This window comes from Parasteatoda tepidariorum, chromosome 10 (genome assembly GCF_043381705.1).
Source record: "Parasteatoda tepidariorum isolate YZ-2023 chromosome 10, CAS_Ptep_4.0, whole genome shotgun sequence".
In the NCBI taxonomy this organism is placed as follows: domain Eukaryota; kingdom Metazoa; phylum Arthropoda; class Arachnida; order Araneae; family Theridiidae; genus Parasteatoda; species Parasteatoda tepidariorum.
In genome coordinates, this window is record NC_092213.1 from 6,300,907 (window position 1) to 6,321,467 (window position 20,561).

The window sequence follows — 20,561 nt, forward strand, 5'->3', positions numbered from 1 at the left end:
ATAAAATATTTTAATGAATGAAATAAAAGAAAAATGGTTTCAACAAGTTAATGGGTGACTTAGTAAATAGGTAAGTTATACAGTTCCCCATTGGAAAGGGGGTAAGTCTCTAAAATAACATTGAGGAGATAACCTCGTCGTGTGTAAATTTAGTTTTTATTACAGAGAAGGTTCAATTTTTCACATGGAGCTGTGCTGATATGTATCATTAGTATTCTCGTTGTCCGTTTCCTCATTTCACCATATTGACCACAATGAATTTTTTTGATGACAGGATTTAGACTCGATTTAATCGTTTTCTAAGATAGTGAATGTGATACATTTTCCTCCGTGGCAGATTTATTTTCAAGATTTGAGTACTTATTTCTCAGACTTCAACTTGATCTTTCAACTTTAATCGTAGCTCTGCCTTCGGGGCTCCTCCTTCGCGGTGAGATTTTCGACTGAATTATTGAAATAAACTATTCGATTTATTTATTTACTAATACAGTGTACTGCCGATATCTCGAACTTATATGTCTTTGAAAACCTTGTTATGTCCTCTTGAGATTACATATCCACCTATCCTATTACATATCCTACATGTCCAATGTCGAAGAGTTTCCACTCAAAACCTTGTTATGTTGAATATTTTTCGAATAGTACGGGAATTTTCTTCAGAAAAATAGCAAAATTCATTATAAACCAAATATTTTTTATTTAGTGAAAAAAAAATTTCTTGTCTTAAAAATAAAATTATCATTGTTGTATTTAGACTTATAATCAGATATCATTACATACATATTCTTATGTTTCATGGTTCTACTTTTTAGAGTAATCTTGGAATATGTTTGTCTTTTTTTAGAACATGTTCTGAACATGTAATCTCGAAATTTTTTTAGCGTCCTTTTAACTTTGAGATATCGAGAGTATTTTAATTTTATTTTTAAGAACAAACATGATATAAATTTATTATTATTTTATTTTTATCAAATTTATATTATTGCCTCAGTTTTATAGAGGATCTATCATTTGGGAATGAGAAATTATAGAAATTACAAATTTCTTGTTTAATGATTACGCATAAATTTTATTTTCCACTTCACTGGAGTTAAAAACAATTCAATGGCTTCAATTTTTAATGATTTTTCTTTGAAGTACGAAGAATTTTATTTTTAAGAACTAACAACTTAACATTTTTGTCCATTATTTAATTTTCTTCTTCAAATTTTTAATATTGCGTGATGATCCATTATTTTGGAATGGGAAATTATAGAAATGAGAAATTATAGAGAAATGAAGAATTGGGCATTTTATGGTTCCACATGAAATGTTTAATCACGTTTTAATTCTACTTTGATGGTGAAAGATACTATTCAAAGGTTTCGATTACTATGATTTCTCTTTCTTTTTTTTTTACGAGGTTTTTAGTAGTATGAAAACCATTTAAATATTTAAATCAAAAACCATACTGGTTAGTCTTTTTGAACATCAACCAAAAAACGCATCTTTTGAATTTTCATTAAAAAATAATTTTAAAAACGAAACATTTTGAAAAAAAAAAACTTAATTTTTACAAATGTGTATAATTTTTAAAGAAAAAATACATATATAACTGGCGTGAGACCTCAGCAACTGTTCTTGTTGTAACATGCTTTCCCTCACTCTGACCTCGGGAGTTCCAAAATATTATTTTTCCCCATCCAGATCTAAAGTAAATATTCCTATCCATTTGATATGATTAACTGGTAATCAAGATGTCATCGAATGGTCATGCTGTTTTTCTTTTTATCAAATACTTATATTTCGAATGCTAAGATAAATCTCTGCATCAAAATAATAATAATGATAATAATATTAATAATTAATTGAATAAAAATAAAGGAAACATATATGATGAAATTTTTTTTAAATCTTGACTTAAATTTTCATTCATAACTTTCTGTCTCGTAAAACGTTAATTACTGACTTCAAGTTCTAAGAAAAGAACAAAAATAATTACTATTTTCAAATAAAATAGCAAAAATGAATCAGAAGTTCCCTCAGTAAAATTAAAAACAAAATAATAAATCTAGTGCAACTTAACATAAATGAAATCTTACATATTTGAAATCAAATTTACGTGACATCGTCAGATGAAATTTGATTTTAAGTTGAGGACAGCAAAATTACATAGTTTTTAATTTTCTCTAAGTTCTCTTTGATTCTTTCTAAGTCTTAAATATATACTACTTTTCAATGTCATTTCAAGATTTCCCTAAAAAAAATCACATGTTGACAGTAATACTATGATAATGATAGTATTCATCCAATGGCTGGATCTATCCGTGATAGTATTTATTCAAAAATTTTGAGCTATATTAAGAACAAAAATACTTATGTTAATTATTATTTTTTTTATTTTTTTAATTCTTTATTTGCTTATCGGAGATCCTGGTTTTTAAAATTATCGTTCTTATTACCGCACGTTTAGTAAAAAGTACAAAACTGAAAAATAAGCAAATTTTACCTCACGTCCTAAGATATTGTGATAAATTCCCAAATTTTACCACATTTATCAAATTTTATCACACATTATAAAATTATATTTTACTGCTAATTTTAGTGAAATCATAACCACTGTGCTTCGGTAAAAATTACCAGCTTTTTGGTGTTCTTATAGAACCAGAAACACGGTAAATTTACCATATTCAGGTAGTTTTGACCTTTTTTTTTACTCAGTCTACTTTGTGCATAGTTGGTGATCTGTTTGAACAATCTAGTTCTTCATTGTGGAAGCAAATACCTTTAATTCGCCATTATTCAATTTCTATAGAGTTATTTAAAAAAAATTTAATTACTATGAAACTAATCATTTCAACTCATTCCTTCAACTTTCGAAAAAGCTTCAGTTGTATGGTCTTTTTTAATCTGTTAAACTATAGCATTCATTTCGATACAATAAACAAGAATAAGCTTTTTTAATCAGTTAAGCTATAGCATCCATTTCAATACAATAAGCAAGAATAAGCTTTTTTAATCAGTTAAACTATAGCATCCATTTCAATACAATAAACAAAAATAATCAGTTATTTCATTTTCGTATAACAGATAATGTTTATGTAATAAAGTAATTCGAATGGTACGCATTTCAATTTCACTGATGATTTTAATTTTAGTTAAGATTGGAATAACGCATGTTTTAAGGTCTAAAACATATAATTCATTACATATATTTCACAGATGTTTTCTAAATCAAAATCTCTGAAAGCTACCGAAGTTCGTGAAAGTAAAGTCCTGTCTTTATTTAAATCAATCAATAAACACTTATACTCCGTTAAGAGTTAAGAATAGCTTTATAGGATTGGAGTAATCAGATGCGGTTTTTTGATTGGAAGCTGAAGACATTCAATCGAACTCAATTTGCGTTCCTTTTCTTAATTTATTGCGCTATCCAGAATTTGCTATCCAGATTCCTATATTTGCTATCCAGAACTTAATGCTTTTGACAAGATCCTCAAACAAACGAAGACAATAATTGTTTGAACTTGTACAGTGGAATTCGTGGTTGATTTAGAATTTTCATTCTGAAATTACACTGAAATAACTGGCAGCAGTATGTCCATCCATTTATCCATAAAGTTTATGGTAAGGAACCTTCACTTTTTGGAAACCGTTTATAACTGATATGGTTAAAAGACAGTGAATGGAAAACTAAACGGTTTTGTAACCATTTACAACTAACATTGTTTCTGAACCATAAAAATAAATTTTAAATGGACAATGGTGTTCTGTGGGTACTGCGCCATTTATGCGTGAATGATAGTTTCGTATTCTAATAGTCTAGGGTCACCAATTGAAGAGTGTAGAAGACTAGAAACTTTTCATGTATCGAAGTAATCGAAGAACTGTAGTGGTATCAACGTTAGGATTCGAACCCTTGTTCAGAGGGTGAGATGGACCGATTAGCCCTCTCAGCTGCCCAGCAGCGCGGAACAAAATGACTTCATCAGGTGGAACTAGTTAGCGAGGATGAAATTTTGGTTATTAAACCGTATTAGGTAAAAAACGTTCAATAAACATTTTTACTCACCTTTAACTGTTTGAATATCCTCTTTTTTTATGGTAATTTGACTGTCTTGGCTGAAAATGGTAAAATAACGATTAAATAAATTGCTACTTAATCATTTCTACCGGAGAACTTCTACATTCTCAGGAACAATTGAGACATACGGTTTCTTTTCCTGCCAAAAAAGAAGGGGGGAAATGATGACGTGAACTATCAGAACATAAATTTCCGCGAATGACTTTCACTAAATGGCAATATCCATTCCCTTGCAACAACTGCTTTATTAAAACATCTCTTTAGTTTGATCATTAAAAGTAAACGTTTCCCCGCGAATTACTAAACACGAAACATTAAAAATGAGAATCATGCATTGGGCGAAAAAGTCTGGTACTGATAATACATTTGATCATAATTTTTTTTTCTTCCTTAGAATTTTTTCTTTTGGGCTCCGATTATCGCGGATATAATAAAAGAGCCTTAATCAGAAGCAAGGTATCATAAATTTTGATGATAACCCTCATGAATATATATCACTGCCCGATACATAATTTGGTGCTAATATTTCTTTTTAAAAGCAGATTTGGAGAATATTTGGTATAATGACATTAAATACGAAAACGGTTCTCGTCCTTATTAACATTACTTTCTCCCATTCAATAACTCAATTGCGAGAAAAGAAATTTTCATTGTAATTCAAAATAATTTTTGCTAAAATTTATAATTAATTTTAAAATTTGACCAAAATTTTTAATGATATTGCTGTTTTAGTTATACTGATTTTGATTTAATTTTGTAAGTTACAGTTTGCGTGCTGATTGATTTCAAAAGCTAAAAAAAGTTGTTTTTGAGCTAAATAAGTCTTTTGAGCTAAATAAGTGTAAGCTGCCTTAAATTTCATTTTCAAAACGAAATAGCAACTTACTGACTTAGGAGATTTTTATTTCAATTAGAATTTTTTTGCGTTAATTGACTAAACATTCTAAACTGGTTTTCGTTCATCAAGTTGGCTAACTGCTTTTAAATATGAAACAATTCTTGTCTATTGATGTTCTTTTTTGAAATTCGGTAACTAAATTTAATAATATAAATTTTATTGCGTCACAAAGTTACTGATGTGCATTTTGCTTAAAATTTTAAATTGATTTTGATTAAATTTGTACATGTGTAATTATTTAAACTAGTTAAAAATTGTTTTTATTTGATCTTATTTTATTTTATTTTATTTCTACATTTTTTGCATCTAATTTCTAATTTTTGACATAGATCTTATAACTGCCTTTTTTTGCTGTTGTTTAATTATAGAGTCACTTGGAATAAAATTGGAGGAAGTATGGTTGTCTTTTTTTTTTCTTTTCTTTGATACACACATTTTAAAGCGTAAAGAATAAAAAATTTTGGTAAAGCAAATGAGTGAAATAAGCACGCAATTAAAAATACCAAAGATTTTTCGATAAAAAAATAGTAAGAAAACTTTTTTGACTGGGTAAATTACAGCATCCGTATACATAATTCATCATAGTTTTACATATTTTTTTTATTGTAAATTAAACTATTTTTACTGCAAACTATTTTTATAGGAATATTTTGCAAAAAAATAAAATGTTCACAAAATAGTAAAAAGTTTAATCACAATTTATATCGAATTATAATGCTATGGGTTTTTATATTTTCAGAATACTAAAACCAATACGAATTTTCATTTATAATCAACACTAAAGGCAGAGAATTAAGTGCAAAGATAATTCTTAGAAATCAAATGCAGTGCAAATTTTCCAAAGTAAAGTTCAAATAGCTTTTAAGAGTGAAATAGTGTATTTATAGTACAAAATACATAATTTAGTTAAGCTTACATAACATCATATGACGTAAGAGACGTATGATAAATATAGCGCAAAATATTCGAATTGAAGTTTAATGAAGAGAAAATGAAGCTGAAATTAACAACAATGAAATTAAATGTCCAAGCTTAGAAATTTCTAAGTTTATCTATTACCAAAGGTAAAGTAACAAATTTGTAGTACACGCTATATAAATGAATAGACATATAGTGCAAAATACTTGAATTATTAAAGATTACTTGGCAGGAAGTGCAAAGTAGTTAAATTTTAAAGCTTATCTATCTACAAAGAGAAAATGTCAAGTTTGCTTTAAGCTAAAGTGAAATTACGTAGTACCCTATGTCACATAAATAAATTGAGGTTGTAGAAACATAAAATTGTAAACGTTAAGTAGTAAAAACGTTGTATAATTGAAACCATTTAAATAACAGAAGGACAAACTGTTATATATAAATATAAATCAAACCAACTACTGAGACCAAAAAAAAAAAACACATTACGTAATGACCCTCCAACGGAACTTGTTTGACATGATATGAAAGAGAGTAATACATAAATATAATATGCAATTAAGAGAGCGAGATAAAATAAAAACATAAAATGAGCATCGAATATGCCCTAAGGATATGCCTACCGTTATGCATATTATTTCCTATGTTTAAACTAAACCCTTTTCATATCTACGAAACCCAACAAAAGTAAATAAAAAAAAAACGTAGAGAGTATGCAAAAAAAATTAATAAACAACAAAATAAATCAATCCATCTCCTTTTTCCTATTTTTTTCTTTTTCTTCTTTTTTTTTCTTCACTTCGCGATCCCCCAACATCTCTACCATATTCACTCATTTTTACGTCCATCTGTTCCTTCTCTTACGTCTCCAAGGTTGTAGAAAAGTAGAAGCAAAAAAAGAAAAAAAAAAATGTTTTGAAAAAAAAGAAAGAAGAAAAACGTCTTCTGATAGAAAAAGGAGAAGATGGGGGAAGGGAGCCCTCCTCTTCTTCAACGACGGAAGAAGAGGAGGAAAAAGAAGAAAAAAAATATTAGAAAAGGGTGAAGGGGTGTAGTAAAGGGGGGGGGGAGGGTCGAGCAGCCACGCGACCAGAACTATAGGCACGAGACACAAAGCTACAGGAGGGGCCTCATATTCATGAGTGGGGAGCTTTTAACTGTGGGCCGGGCAGGACGAAATTGTCAGTACGTTCGCAGGTACCGGTGAGAACGGGACGTTTTTCCATTTTTGATTTCGCTCTCCTCATCGTTTGTGGTCTTATCGAACATTTTTATCTCGTTTGTTGTGTTTGCTTGTTTGGAGTGCGTTCGGGACTTTACACCTTTCGTACTTGATAAAAATTTACCTCCAAGAGTTTTTATTCATTATCACCGATTTTTTTTTCAGAGCTTGTTACAAATGGACTGTGATTAAGAATTGTGGATTTTACGAGTAGTGCAGACGATTTTAATTCTGTATTTTTATAAACATCAGGCCTCATTACAAAACCCGTATTGTTAAGTTGTTAATTCATACAACTGTTGCCTGTTAAAATTTTTTTTTTAATTATATCATAACGTGATGAAGATACGTCGATAATTTGCTAGTTTCAGATACAAGCGAGTATTTTAACGGACTTAAAAACCAATCAAAATGACGACGCTAACAGTCTTAGAAAATTTAAATGATCATTCAACCAGCCTCAACCCTATTAGCTCAGCGACGACATACATCCTCACAGCATCTACCTCACCAACAGTAACAACAGCTTCCAACAGGACAACGGTCAGCAAAATTGTCCCCAAAAGGCAGCGGCAAGATGACGACAACCATACCACAGCTATTAAAAATAAACGGCCCAAAGGATCCCATCATAGGGGGTCGGCGGCCCCAGCAGTGGCGAGAAGAAACGAAAGAGAACGCAACAGAGTCCGACAGGTCAATTTAGGTTTCGCCACTCTAAGACAACACGTTCCAAATGGGGCCAAAAGTAAGAAAATGAGCAAGGTAGAGACTCTCAGGTCAGCAGTTCAATATATCAAACAGTTACAGCAACTACTAACGGACGAAGATGTGGGTGGTGATGAGGAGAACAGTGTTCCATCTTTTGAAGAACAATTCCGACATTTACATCCTGCTGCTCAGCATCATTTGCATCATCCATCAGCCACGAACAATTCTCATAATTTTGGAGATGCGGCATTGCTGCATCTCAACTCGGCCGCTGGAGGTACGTTGTCGTTCGGTGGACTCACATCCCCACCCTGCTCATCTCCAACGCCGAGTTTAGGTTCCGATGCAAGTTCACCTTACGATAGTCTCAGTCCGGAAGATGAAGAACTACTCGACTTCACGACGTGGCTTTCTTAATGGTGAGCATTTTATGGAAAGATTTTTTTTTATTATTTATGATGAATTCAATTGAGTTAAAAAAGGTTTTTGTAATGCTGAGCATCATTTAAATGAATATTTACATAAATGTTTTACGAATTTATAGAATACATCTATGATTTAACGTAATGAATTAGTTTTAAAATAATTTAAGTTTCTTTTTGATGAACCTTTAAACGAAAACTTAGATAAATATTTTACCAATTTACGGAATAAATTTATAATTTATCCATTATATATTAAAACGTAAATTAGTTTAAAAATATTTTTAAATATCTATTTTTTAATGATGTTAACGAATATTACATTATTTAAACGAATATTTACATAAATGTCTTTGCAAATTTATGTGATAAATTTATAATTTATCCATAATATATTAAGAGATAAATTAGTTTTAAAATATTTCTTAAGGTTTTTTCATGATGAGCATCGTTTGAACGAATACTTACATAAATCTTTTACGAATTTATGGAATAAATGTATAATTTATTCATAATATTTTAAAAAATGAGTTTGTTTTAAAATATTTTAAATTTTTTTTTTTAAAGATGAGCATTATTTAAACGAATATTTGCATAAATGTTTTTACGAATTTACGGAATACATCGATAATTTATCCATAATGAATTAAAAGAAAAGTTGATTTAAAAATTATTTTTACAAGGTTAAGATGAGCATCATTTAAACGAGTACTTGCATAAATGTTTTCACCAATTTTAGAGATGTATCTATAATTTATCCGTAATAAATAAAAAGGTAAATTGATTTAAAAATGTTTTTTAAATTTTCTTTAATTATGAGTCTCGTTAAAACAAATAAAAGTTTTTGAAATTTATGCAATAAATTTATAATCGATCCATTATGTATTAAAAAATGTATTAAGATTTTTAAATGATGTACATCTTTTAAATGAATATTTGTATAAACGTTTCTTCAAATTTATAGAATATATCTATAATTCATCCATAGTGAATTAAAAGGTAAATAAATTTAAAAATTACTTTTTAAGGTTTTCTTGTAATGATGGTACTTAACGGTATTTAAACGAATATTTATATAAATATTTTACAAATGTGCGAAATATATCTATAATTTATCCTTTATGAATTAAAGAGCAAATTGATTTAAAAATGATTTAAAATTTTTTGTAACGAACGGTTTCGTTTTAACGAGTATTTACGTAAATCTACAGATGCGTTGACCATATCTACAACTTATTTGAAAATAACAAGACAATTCATTAATTTAAAAATGTTTTTCTTTTCTGAAGGATTTTTAATGATGAGCATCAATCAAACTAGTATTAACATAAATGTTTCATTAACTTAAGTAATAAATTGATGGTAAATCTTTGACGAAACAAGAAATAAATAAATTTTTTAATATTTGTTGAAAGATTTTAGTAATTGTGAGCATCACTAACACGAATATCTGAATAACTATTCATAATTCCCGTAAGCACTTCTGATAAACAGATTATTTAAGAGATTTTATTTACTTCAACAGTGTTTTATCCTTAACAATGTTCTGATTGGTAGTGTGTAAAACACATTGGTATATGTACACTAATTTCTAAAAATATATTCATGATTTTTAATAAAAAATTTTCATGCTTGCATAAAAATATAAATTAATTGACAAATGTTTTCAAAATGTAAGCATCAGTAATTCAAATATTAAATCAATGTTATTTGTTAGAATATTTTTCTCAAAATTTAAAAAATTTTAAGATATAATTTAAATAATACGACTAAGAGAAATAATCACTAAATCAAATAATATTACGTATTGCAAAAGGGATTCATCAACTATAGAGCATTATACATGAAATATAATGTATGCCAATAATATAAACTTGATCTTAATAAAATTATATGAATATTTGTCATAGCAGACAATTTCAAACAATTCAATGCTTCAAGAATAATATAACTTCATCCATGTCAGTGTCAAGCATATGTATAAAACTTTATTAGATGAATTGAGATTTCATTTTGGGGATAAAATTATTGTGATACCTTATATGTATTTTATAAACGTATCAAATTATCATTTTATTATTTTTTTGATTTTTAAAGTTAGAATTGAAACATTTCATTACTTCGCGATCTACTTAAAATAATTTGCAATCCTCATGCATATAAATTTTTATAATTATTAATTATTTCATGAATACACCATAAATGAAAAGCATTTAATTTTACGTAATTTTCCAGCAATTTTTTCAATAATTTTATTTAAATTTTTGAGAAATTCTGTGGAAAAGAATTTAAAATTATTTTTATTGCTTATAACGTTCAGCTCTAACAGAGAGAAGGATTTTAGAATGAAATATTGTAACAATTTTAACTAACTTTTATTCAGTTACATTTTAAGCGCATTGAGCTGAATATGCGAACTCAAATTTGAAAAACAATATGAACTTTGTAAACAAATGAGACATTTGCGTATAAAAGTAAGATTCCCCACCCAGTTCCGAACACGAATGCGTAATAAAAACAGTTGTGTATATATAAAAAAAAAAATCCCTTTTTTTTCTGTCCCTGTACCAGGACAAGGTGGATCTTTTTTTTAAGGCGTGGATCAGCCCGACCCTAATGCAGCCGATCCACTCTTTTTAAAGGTGTACAATCAGGTCATGATAGAGCCCCACCTTTATTTTAGTGCGATATATCACACTTTGCCCGTCTTTCTGTTAAGATTTTTAAAAAGAAAAGAATGTGTCTAGATTAGTATTTGAATATTCAAGCGTTCTAAACGCTGTAAAACAAAATTTACAACAGATAAAGAAAATATTGAGTTTGTTATGGAAACGATTACGTCATTTGTATGTGAAGAAGATGAATATGTTAAGTTATATTTTGGAATCCATTAAACTTATCAGCATGTTAAGTCGACAATAAATATGAAACATTAATTTATCCCAACAGAGTCTTAAAAATAATCTGTTTTCGATACACTGACAGAAAAATCGATTAAACGCTGAACCATAATATCAGTTCTTTGAACCATAATAGGGTGCGAATTTCCCGTAACCTTATTAAGGTGTTATGAACCATGTATTCCTTTAAGTCCAAGCACACTATCGTGCAATCAAGTTTAAGAAATACACTTGTGTCGTTCAGTTTGGCGCCTTTTTTAATGTTTTGTCCAAAATCTACGATATTATCGTTTTTCATGCTCCCAAATTTGTAAAAGCACATTAAAATATGTTTTGATAATAGATCTGAAGTTACTAAATCTTGCAAAGTTGAGAATGACTTTTTTTGCTTAACATGTCCTCTCTACGCTATCTAAATATTATGTTAATAAGCTATATATATATATATATAGATATAATATTTTTAAAAATTTTACTCAATGAATGAGGAAATATATGTAATTTTTGTAAATAGAATTTAAAGAGTCATATTCTGTAACAAAATTTTTTCACTCTCTCTAATATTAAATATTTAATATTAGAAATGTTCTTAAACTTTAGTTAGCCATTTTACTTTATATCTAAAGTATAACTAATATTAAATAAATGTAATTATTCATAATAATTAATTATTAAAACTAAAAATTTATTATAAAACTAAGTATAAAAAATCATTTACACGGTATATAGTATTGCATAGATATTCAGATATCAGAAAATAAAAATAAAATTATTTTTTTTAGGTATATAATATTAATAAAATATAATAATATTTGATATTATTTACTTTATGAAATGAATTTCATGACATAACAGAGCTTCGTAAGATAGGGTGTTGCAATTGATCACTCATATTTATAAGAAGAATCAGATACGAAATCTAAAAATCATTACTTGACTCATTATAGGTAACAAATTAATCTTTAAGGCATCATCTGACTAGTGTAAAAACATGATTTTGGAAAAAAATTTTCGAATCTGAGTTTATTATTAATTTAGAATTCCTATATTCTTAACTTTCTAAAAACATCTCATTTTTTTATCAAGGAAATTAAGCAAATTTTGATAATTTTTGTCTCGTCTAATTATACTATAAAAAATATTGCTCTGGTCCGGTTACACAGTTACACCTTAAATTAACTGTCAAGTACTAAATTGTTGAAATAAAATTTTAATTTCAAATCTGATTTCTGCATTATATGCGTTTTTTAAAATTAGTTTCTTCATTAAAAGAACTAATCTAAAAAAAAATTTCTTTTTTAGTTTATTGTTTAAAATTGCATCTACACGATTTTTCTGTATTTTTGCGAATTACCAAAAAGAATATCAAATTGATCGCGTATAATATCAGAAAAACATATCATATTCTAATATGCTTTTCTAAAATGATCTTCCCACAATTTTAAAATAGAGATTAAATGTTTTAATACAATGCCATTTACATATTCTGATGCATATCTTATCATTATTTTATTCTTTTTAACTTAATATTACTGTTTAGGTAAGATTAGATAAGTTTCAACACAAATAATACTTAAAATTCGGTGATTTATGGTAATGATTTGAATAATTTTATTTTCCTTTACGACTTTATCGAATTCAACGTAGGATAATAATTCTATTTTAAACTTATATCAAATTAGTGTCATATTAAAATAGGTAGAAATTTTTGAAAAAGGAGTTTTTTTTTTGCAAAAATTATAATTATTATTTTTTTGTTGTTGTTGAATAAGGTAATAATTTTTTGATTCAATGCCCTTTACATATTCTGATGCATACTTTATCCTTATTTTATTCAAAATTTGCTTACTTTTGCTATTTGAAAATTAACGGGAAGATTAGAGAAGCCTTAATATAAATAATACTTAAAACTCCGTGATTCATGGTGATGGTTTGAATAAGTTTATCTTCCTCTCCAGCTTTATCGAACATGAATTCAACGTAGGATAATAATTCTATCTTAAACTTATAACAAAATAGTGTCATATTAAAATGGATTGGAATGTTTTTCACTGAGGAAAGTTTTTTGTGAAAATCTTATTTTTTTTGTTGCTTTCTTTAAAATATTCCCAATTTTAACATAATTTTGCTAGTTAAACTTACAAGAACATAAAAACATATAGAATACATTATTAATATTTTAACCAGGTTATGAATTATTATATAAGGTATAAATCATTATGTTACGTTGAGGTGAAAAATTAAAAAGATTTCAAACGATAACCTATGATGTCTTAACTCTTCTGATAAATTGGCTGTTCTTAATTATCTTCAGCTTAATGGGTGCAAAGAAAGAAAAACAAAACGACTTTTCGTTTAGTTAATAATAAGGAAACTAAAATAAAGTTGATAATTTAAAGAAAATGATAATAAAAAGCTGTTTGCGTGTGGCATTGAACCAGGTATGTTACACGTGATATTACTAGTAAATTCTGAGAATACATTATCTCAAAAACCATTATCATTCGTAAACGATGACAAAAAGAAATGATCTTTTATAACTAATAGTTTAAACACATTTCTTTCTTAGTTCTTGACATCATTAATATGCAACGCAAAAGGGTAAAGAATTTTTTTTTATCTTATTAAACCAAGATAATTCTTTCTAACTAAGCCGGAGGGGGTTTGAGCATTTTTTTTTTCTTCCTAACTCTCCCAGATTTACGTGATGATTTTGATACACATAAGCGTGGTTTAACTTGTGAGATGAATACTAATTGTCCACGGCAGTAGCAAATTATATGGAAACTACCTGAATTGGGTACGATCTAACAATTTATTCATAGTTTGAAGTCCTAACTTCAACCATAAGGCAATCGCAGGATTTTTTTAAAATGAAATTTAAAAATTAGTTTTCACATAATTATTACAGTTTAATTGATTTAAGTCTGAGGGGAGCAAAAATTATTTTCAGTACTTTGGGATTATCCCGTGGACCTGCACTTGGGATTATCCCATTGATCTGCTAACTTCGCGAAAATGCCCAAATATTTTGCCGCCATCATAATGAGAAAGAATTTTCAAAATAAACATTCAAAGCAGATTAATTTTATCAAATAATAATAATAATAATAAAATAATAATTACAAAAAAATGTAAGTGTAAAAATGCGCAATAAAAAAGTGCAATACAAAGTAAAAATCTCTATTTTTTTATAATTGGACATTGAATTATTTTTGAGATATGATAAAATTTACGGTTACTGGCGCAGAAGCTCTTTTTTGGCTGGTTTGGCGAAAATGGTCGGAGGGATAATCCTGAAGTACAAAAATAGTCGACGAGATAATCGCAAAGTACCTTATTTTCTTTACAATTCTGTTTTTACAATCAAAGGGAACTGAATATTTTATAAATTAATTTCTTATTGCGTATTTCTTGTCAAGAAATAATTTTACACTGCAAGAAATTCAGGATCAGATTACCGGAAATTTGATACCGGTACAGAGGGTGTCGGTACTTTTTATCGAAAAATCCATTTTTACCGCAACATGTTACGGAACAAAAATCCTGAGTCTCCGTAATTTTTACAGGGATGATTACCTTATAATCACTGAATCATTCGGAATAAATAAATTTTCTTGTAAAATTTACGGTATGTTATCTTACAATAAAAATAAATTTTACGGTAAAATGGATTTTACGGACGATGCCCCCAAAGTACCGACACTTTATAGCGTAATTGATCCAGAATTTTTTACAGTGTTATAGTCCCATAGATACGTAATTAATGTTATGGACAATCTACAGTCATGGAAAATCTATGAAACTACTTACTGTGTGAAGTACGAAATTAACCTCAATATTTTATAAATTATTTCATATAGATGGAATTTATTAGAGGTATACTTGGAACATATATTTCAAAATCAGTTTATTCCAGTTTTTGAAATTTCAAAAGCAAAATTCCAGAATTGGCTCCATTTATTTTCAGAAATTTCAAAGAAAATTACCTAACCAACTGAATCCTTTTTTTTTTCTTCAAGAAATTTTGAACCAAAATTTAAAAGGAGATTCCACAAACTACCATCTATTTTTATTTTTTTTTTTCGAAACTCCATGGGCACTCTCGCAATCGGTTTAATCTACTTTCAGAAAATTAAAAGGGATGGAATATCTGGCAGTTTAAATGAAATAACTGTGGTTATTCTTGGAATAAAAGTCCATGACAATTTTAGAAAGTTTTAATCTTTAAAAACTCTTGAAACTTCATAAAAAATTACAAATATTTATGAAGGGAGTAGTTTGATATAAGCAGTAAAACTATATATATATAAACTGTACATACTGTAAATTCGCTATGAGTTACTGTGATGAAACGAAGCATCTGTACCTGTCTTACTTTGTGGCATAATTTATGTCTTTAATGAAGTTAAAAAGAAACATTTTTTCTTAAAGCATTTAAACAAAAAGTTTTAAAAAAAATAAATTCTTGAAGACTCTTAATTAAATATATTAGTGTAAAAAAAATGCGTGTTAAGTTGAAAATAAATAAATAAATAGAAGTTTAAAAAACTGTTTTGAATCATCATAGCTTAAATTAAAAGCTAAAATAAATTAATTAATTAACAAAAGAAAAATTCAAAACTTGTACGTAAGCTTTTACAAATCTCTGACAGCTATTCCGTAAACGTATATAAATTTCGATGATATCAATCATTACCCATAAAATGTGCAGTCGAACTCGTTTATGACTAGTTTAGGTAAAACGAAAACCCGGATTTAACGAAGAAATCGGAAATATTTCATTAGTACAACGTTCAGTCGATTGGAGTTTGATTTTAACGAGTAAACTTCAGTTTTAGCGAGCAACATTTTTGGGATTCATAAAATTTCTACCCAATTACACTTTTCTAATTTTTGATATCTCTCGGGAAAATGTTTGTCAGGTTCCATGAGTCATATCCGAAGATAAAGACATTTCAAAGCAAATTAACAATTGATACAGAATAAATACACTCTAAAGACAGAAATAAAAAAGTTAGTATGAACTTTCATGATTTTTTTCACGAACCAGTTCCTTACAAGCATTTGGCTGTGTCGAGCGAATATTGCTGTCCCTTCCCACTTGTTACAAACAAGTTCGACTGTCTATATATATATATATAAAAGAAATCAAATTTTTATTTTTTATCCATTGACATTCGGAGTAAACAGTCCGCAAAGGGGGGGGGAGTGATATAGATCACCGCTATACCTTTTCCCTAAGGAACCTTAAAAAAATGTTTTAACTTCTGAGTACCTAACTGCGTCAACTATAACATTTTAAGACTAACCTGTTCGTAAACCTCATTTTTATTCACGTTAACCTCCGCAATGCTCGGACAACATTGAATTTCACGTTTATTCTTACTCGTAGTTCTTGTTTTCATATTATTCGCCTGCTATTGGAGGTTTAAAAAAACTTCAAATGCAATTTTTATAATCTAATACACTAAGACTAAGAATATAATTTTTTTTGTATATGAATAAATCGTTACGGCCCTTGTTAATTTGTACCTAAAACTGCTTCTAATGACCTTATAAAGTGAGTTCATTGCAAGATAATCTCTGGGAAGACCCCTTTCTGATGGGAATTCACCCTACGATAGAGATAAACTCATTTGACCTATCCCCGCAGAAATAGAACAATTAGGAAAATATGGAGGACTGGAGGGAGGAAGAGGAATCTTGAAGGAAAGATTATGAATGCATGATATGAGACAAGACACCAAACTACGGTCTCACACATAAAGAATCCGTACATGGATATTAAAGGGAATAACTGATCCAACTTATAATCTCCATCTTTTCTATTGAAGATGATCCCGATTATTTTATGAGCTATCTTTTTCCCCGTAAGACTTCCGCGTGATTTTTGTTGAAGTAGAAAACCCTTTTTGGGTTATTATTTAAACGTTGGTAGAAAAGAGTTCCATTGTGTTCCTGTTTTTCCTCTGAAACGCTTTAATCCTAGAGTTTCCCCAAAGAGCGTAACGCGGTCCATCATCATCAGCCACCTTTTCTTATACCGAGGGTTTTTTTTTTTCTTTCAACCCCATTTTTAAATTTTTTTTTCTTCTTCTTCTTAAGCTTCTAACTCACCTTCTGAAAGTTTTAAATTTTCATTAAACTCTTTCGTCACCACTTCTCTGGATCTTCCTGAATTTAGAAGCTGCCCCATTGTGTGCCCGAAAAGTTTTACCCTTTTTCGCCAAATTGGTATGGAGGGGTCTCCCTCTTCACCTTTTCTTCCTGATGATGCCTTTGTCATCGATGACAGGATCAAGTTTTGCTCGAAAAGGAAGAAAACCTGGAGGAAGGGGGGAGATAAAAAACTGAAAAAATTAAGGCACGAAAAACTTCTAGGCTCGTGTTACTTAAAGATGGACTAAAGGGGAAAAAAAGTATCCATCCATACCACGCCTTGGAAGAAAACGAAATGGCAAGTTGCAACGGACGATCTTTCTTAGCATTCTATTATTTATATCATTCGATTTATAAAGAAAACATCTAAAGATATTTTTTTCCCTCAAGGAAAAAAAAAAAAAAAAAACACTTAAGAAAATTTTTTGGCGGAAGTTATGTTTTTGGATATTTTTGACTGGACCGGAAGTGAACAGGTTTCTCGAAACGCATTGCGCATGCGTGAGCACACACCCAAAGCAACCATCGCCTCCTTCATCTTCTTTTTTTTTTTAAAGATTCTCTTCTAGTAACCCAGAGGATTCCGAATTTTTAAAAATGGAATGGATAGAGAATAAGAAGGGAATATAGAGAGAAAAAAAAGTATCCTAGAGGGGACTTCTTTAAGAGCCAAAAGCCTGGATGAACTTTCTTTTCAACAGGAGAAGGGGGTGGGGGGAATAAAATAAAATAAAAAAGTATAAAATGTAGGTGCGGCCCCAAGTATAATAGGAGAAGGGCTGGAGTGGTGGGGTCCTAAAAGAAAAGGGGGCCTTCGGAAGAAAGGGAGCCCCGGCATTGAACAGGAATCCAGAACTTTGGTGGACAATGGCAGACAAGTGTGGTCGATAGCCATTGTTCAGGGCAGGTAGAAAGCACCTTTACCTTCGGAGCCATAACCACCTATTCAATTTGGGTCCCTGCCTTCAATCTTCACTTTGGCCCTTTTCTATTATTACTTACTTTCTTCTTTTTTTTTATTATTAGCGCTGGAGAGCCGATCAGAGATTTACTTAGTTACTGAGATGAAAGACGGATTCAGCTATGCAGATATGTCGTAAAATTAATGAATTATCTCATGCTCTGATTATGAGATCGCAGCGTACTGATTAAGAGTAGATTTTCACACGAATTCAATGAATTATAAGATATTCCACTCTCTGATTATAAGATCATACTTGAGACACTAAGGACCCATGGAATGAAATGATCTCGATTATGAATCAGTTGTGAAAGATACTATTTAGATGAATTGGATGAAGGATAAGTTTTCTCATTGCACAGGATTGTTAATGAATTATCTAGTTTTTTGATTAAAAGAGCATAATATGCCGTAACGTAACAGAATTAATAATTACAGTTATTCGGTGTTATTTGTTTATCAAGACAGATCTGACAGCATACCTAATCAAAAAATGATTCGAGCTGTTGTTGGCACAATCCATAATGTTTAATTTTAATTTTTTTTCTAAGAGAAGAGTTCGTTTTCGTTGAGAACTTTGTGTTTACTTATTTGAAGAGTTACCATGTGATCCGATTGATTTTTGTATCATTCTCTCTTTAATAATCTACGAATCCTAATTTGTTTACATTTTTTCTTACTTGATATATGAATAGGGATCTAAAAATATTCATCAAGAACGGTCATTACAGACTACCGTGTATATTGTACCGAGTGTTAAAATTGAAGATCCAGTTATTATAAAATTTACATTTATTTAAATATCAAGGTAGCTTTTCACAAATTCTAACTAAGAATTATAATCCATTCAGTTGATTTCCACGCTATGACATCAGACCTAATTATATTATCGGAAATTCTTTCGTCGGTGATATTATAACTCAAAACTTCTTTACCTTCTTACACCGCAACGGATTGTCCTCAAGATTCAATAAAAACTATGTCTTTATAGTTCCCGTAACGGGTATTTTAAACTTCTTCACGTGAACTAAGCCTGAATCAGTCAACTCTGAAAATGTTCCAAAAATGTCGTCTGTTTTTTAAAACTATCTTTTATTGTTCTTTATTATTGCTCAAGTTAGCCTGATTTTTTTTATGACTCTTACAATTATGTATTTAATTTATGAATAGTGTAGTTAAAATGGATTATAATATTAAATTGAAATTTTTTTTGATTTTTTTCAGGAACTCCGACTCGATTTGAAGCTTCGAAAGAGTGAAAAGGACTCAAAGTTGTGCTATTTTTTTTGTGTTCAAAAAAGACATTCGAAAGTGTGTGAGAAAAATTCCATTTGAGGGTCCTTGAAACCGGAACGAAAACAACTCTCTGAGACATAGCTAAATTAAAAGGAAAAGCTCTTTTCTGCGTAGTTGGGGATACCTCTTTGCGGAACTTCGGACTTTGCATCTATGGTCACTCAACCGTTCTTCCAGAAAAATCGCCGAAAAACCACCACTTTGAAAAAAAAAAACTTTTATTTTTCTCCTTTCTTAAATCTCAGTTTCCAACAACCTCCGCCGGCGGCCATGTTTGAAAATCGTCTGATGTCGACTTCCGGTCGGAGGACGGAAGTTCGTGCGGCTTCCATTCCAAACCGAAGGATTTCCTGAACTTGGCTGAAAAAGAAACGTATTCTTCATACGTTCCTCTCCCCCTCTTCAATTGTAAAAAGTAGGAATAAAAAAAGAAGAAAAAAGAAATGAAAGAGACGAAGAAAAAACTTAAGTGGAACACTTTTTATTTCACTTTCTGGAAATGGAGTCTTTTTACCAAACTCTTTTTACAACGCACACACAGCTAAATATGTGTTCGTTTTTTTAAAAACTTTTTTTTATTTTATTTTATAAGATGAGCTTAAAAATAGAGATTAAAAAAAATATGTGCTACATGTATGCGTGTCAGATGAGATAGTAGAGGTATTTGAAATGTTTTTTAATGCATTTAAATTAATGAATATTTTTTTATGATAATATATATAAAACTTGTTAAAATTTTTGAAGCCTGATTATAAGACTTAATTACAACATTTGTTTATCAATATCATAATCCGAAAGATCATGTAAGAACACGTTAAAAATTGGCTACATAGTTAAGATTTCGAAATTTTTTTATTAAATCTCTTAAAAAAATTAGCAAAATAATTTATTAATCAAAAAATATAACTGATCATTATTTATACTTCAACTGTAAAAGTTGGTTAAGATTTTTATAAATCTTTTTCAAAATATAATTTTATGTGTTTTTTCACTGTTTATCTCATTATGAAT

General features: G+C 29.2%; 1 protein-coding gene across 1 annotated transcript; it reads left to right on the forward strand.

The window, feature by feature from the left end:
* The first annotated feature begins 7,008 nt into the window (after positions 1–7,008).
* Positions 7,009–19,732, forward strand: LOC107451247 (achaete-scute homolog 1a). The gene is made up of 2 exons (XM_016067286.3): positions 7,009–8,228; positions 19,479–19,732. The coding sequence occupies exon 1, from the start codon at positions 7,510–7,512 to the stop codon at positions 8,224–8,226; it is 717 nt and encodes a 238-aa protein (XP_015922772.1). The 5' UTR covers positions 7,009–7,509; the 3' UTR covers positions 8,227–8,228; positions 19,479–19,732.
* The last annotated feature ends 829 nt before the right edge of the window (positions 19,733–20,561 follow it).